The 2224-nt window shown below is 32.2% G+C and overlaps 1 protein-coding gene across 1 annotated transcript; it reads left to right on the top strand.

Moving 5' to 3' along the window:
- Positions 1 to 900: 900 nt before the first annotated feature.
- LOC129896190 (WUSCHEL-related homeobox 5-like) lies at positions 901 to 1746 on the top strand. Its single transcript, XM_055972032.1, has 2 exons — positions 901 to 1217; positions 1304 to 1746. Exons 1-2 carry the CDS (start codon positions 941 to 943, stop codon positions 1525 to 1527), a joined length of 501 nt encoding a protein of 166 aa, XP_055828007.1. The 5' UTR covers positions 901 to 940; the 3' UTR covers positions 1528 to 1746.
- Positions 1747 to 2224: the final 478 nt, after the last annotated feature.

The following is a 2224-nucleotide window of genomic DNA, read 5'->3' as shown; positions in this document are numbered from 1 at the left end:
TTTGGAGAAAAAAGTTGGACGTGGTTTCAAATGCAATTGGAACAAGCATGAAGTTTATTATTTATGAAGATTAATGCGTATAATTAAATGAATTGATATAATGTATGGCTGATTGATATATTCAACTTTTAGGAAGTGCATGTACTCTCAAGTGAATCAAAAGTTGAATATCGTACTAGCTATTTAATTAAACAAAAGGGACTATGAATAGAGAAAAGCCACTATGGACATGCATGTGTTGCTGCTCTTAAGAAAAAATGTAAGATCTCTTTAGTTTTGGTGGTTTTTACTTTTTATTTCCATGCCCTAAAAAGAAGGTTTAACCCCAACAATCTTTGACTGAACAGTCAAACACTGTCTTTGACAGTCCTTGCGATCACAATCCTCCAACTGGGATCAGACACTGACATATATTGACTTTCACATCCCTCAATCCTCCTTCCTTTTTCACTAACATCCACTTTCATTTAAGAAAGAAATACTTTAAGATAATTCTTATGTAACTATTTCTAATTGTACTTCCTGAATATAGTATTTTTTAACCAAAAAAATAATATGCATAAATTTACTACTAACGCATTCATACATTATCTAGCACACTAGCATAAGATATTGTATTGTTTATCAATATATTATTATTAATAGTAGAGTTGTTGCCCCTTTTAATTGTTCACAGACCGAAAATTTGAATAGTGGCAGCTTTTGTGCATGTCTATCCCACTCTACACAGAACACCAGGCAAAAACAATATTGGATCAAATCCTCAAATTAAGTACCTAGATAAAAACAAATAATACTACAAATTAAACAACAAGAGACAAACCAGTAAACTAAACTTCAAATAAGTAGTATATATATGCCCTTATATGTTGCTTCTTTTTCTGCGGACTTGACAAAAATAAAAATAAAAAGTAAAGTGAGAATATCCAACTTTTGAAATATGGGAACAAAATGTGGTCGATGGAATCCAACGGCGGAACAGGTTAAAGTTCTAACTGACCTGTTCCGGTCTGGACTCCGTACCCCGACCACTGATCAGATTCAAAAGATATCCTCTCAGTTGAGCTTTTATGGAAACATCGAGAGTAAGAATGTCTTTTATTGGTTCCAAAACCATAAAGCTAGAGAAAGACAGAAACGTCGTCGTAAGATTTTGGTCGATGAGCCAATAATTGATGAAGACAGAATCCAATTCAATAATATCTCTTCAAACAAACGTAAGTAGTCAACAAAATATATAACCCTCTTTCCTTTAATTTCTATTTTCTTAGTACATCATCATTTGTATTATGTATATGTGCAGATTTTCCAGAGAAAAATACTAATCAAGAGGTGGATGAGGCAGCAGAAAGAGCACTAGAGACTTTGCAACTCTTTCCACTAAATTCATTAAGTGAATATGCAGAGACGGAGAAGCTAAGGTTTTTCACAGAGGAATACATGAGGGAAAATATGACATTTTCATGCACCATCGGAGCTGAAATGGATCATCCAACGTTGGATTTGCGTCTAAGCTTCTTCTCATAGAAATATAAAAACTACTTATAAGTATTAATAGTAGTATATTTATGTTAGTCATGTGGATGGTTTCAGAGCACATATTATCATTAATTTCCTGCTAGTATAAGGAGGGTAGCAAGTTTGTTGTAGTGATTATCTAATGAGTAATCTTGAAAATGAACGTAGCTCAAGAAAATGCATTGATACTTGTATTACTACTACTAATTAATCCAATTTGGTTCGACATCCCTCTCTGTATGCTCCCCAAACGCTACTTTTTTTTTTTTAATCATTTTCACATATCACTTCTTTGTGAACGCTAGGAAATTTAGACTTTAGATTCGTTAGTATCCCAAGGAATAATGTTTTCTTTACTTACATGACTGTAGGAAAGCAGTGGTTTAATTTCTACAATATCGGCCCCGCCTTCCACTTTTGAAGTTTTATATACTATGGTTAGGTTAGGTTTACTACTTTCATCAAAACAAAAAGAGAAAATAGCTAAATGTCTTCTCAATTTATTCGCCGATTTTCAACTACACATCAATACTTTACGGGGGTCATATGTGGCATAAAGAGTGTGTTTCACTCTCTTAAGGAGATTGAGCATCAACAATAACTCTAAATATTTTTTATAATATTTTTTTATAGAATATACATATATATATATATATATAATATATATATATATATATATATATTCTATACCATTGGAGATGTCCTA

The sequence above is a fragment of the Solanum dulcamara genome, chromosome 7 (genome assembly GCF_947179165.1).
Source record: "Solanum dulcamara chromosome 7, daSolDulc1.2, whole genome shotgun sequence".
Classification (NCBI taxonomy): domain Eukaryota; kingdom Viridiplantae; phylum Streptophyta; class Magnoliopsida; order Solanales; family Solanaceae; genus Solanum; species Solanum dulcamara.
The sequence above is the reverse complement of the archived record's forward strand: the minus strand, read 5'-3'. Positions and strand labels throughout refer to the sequence as shown.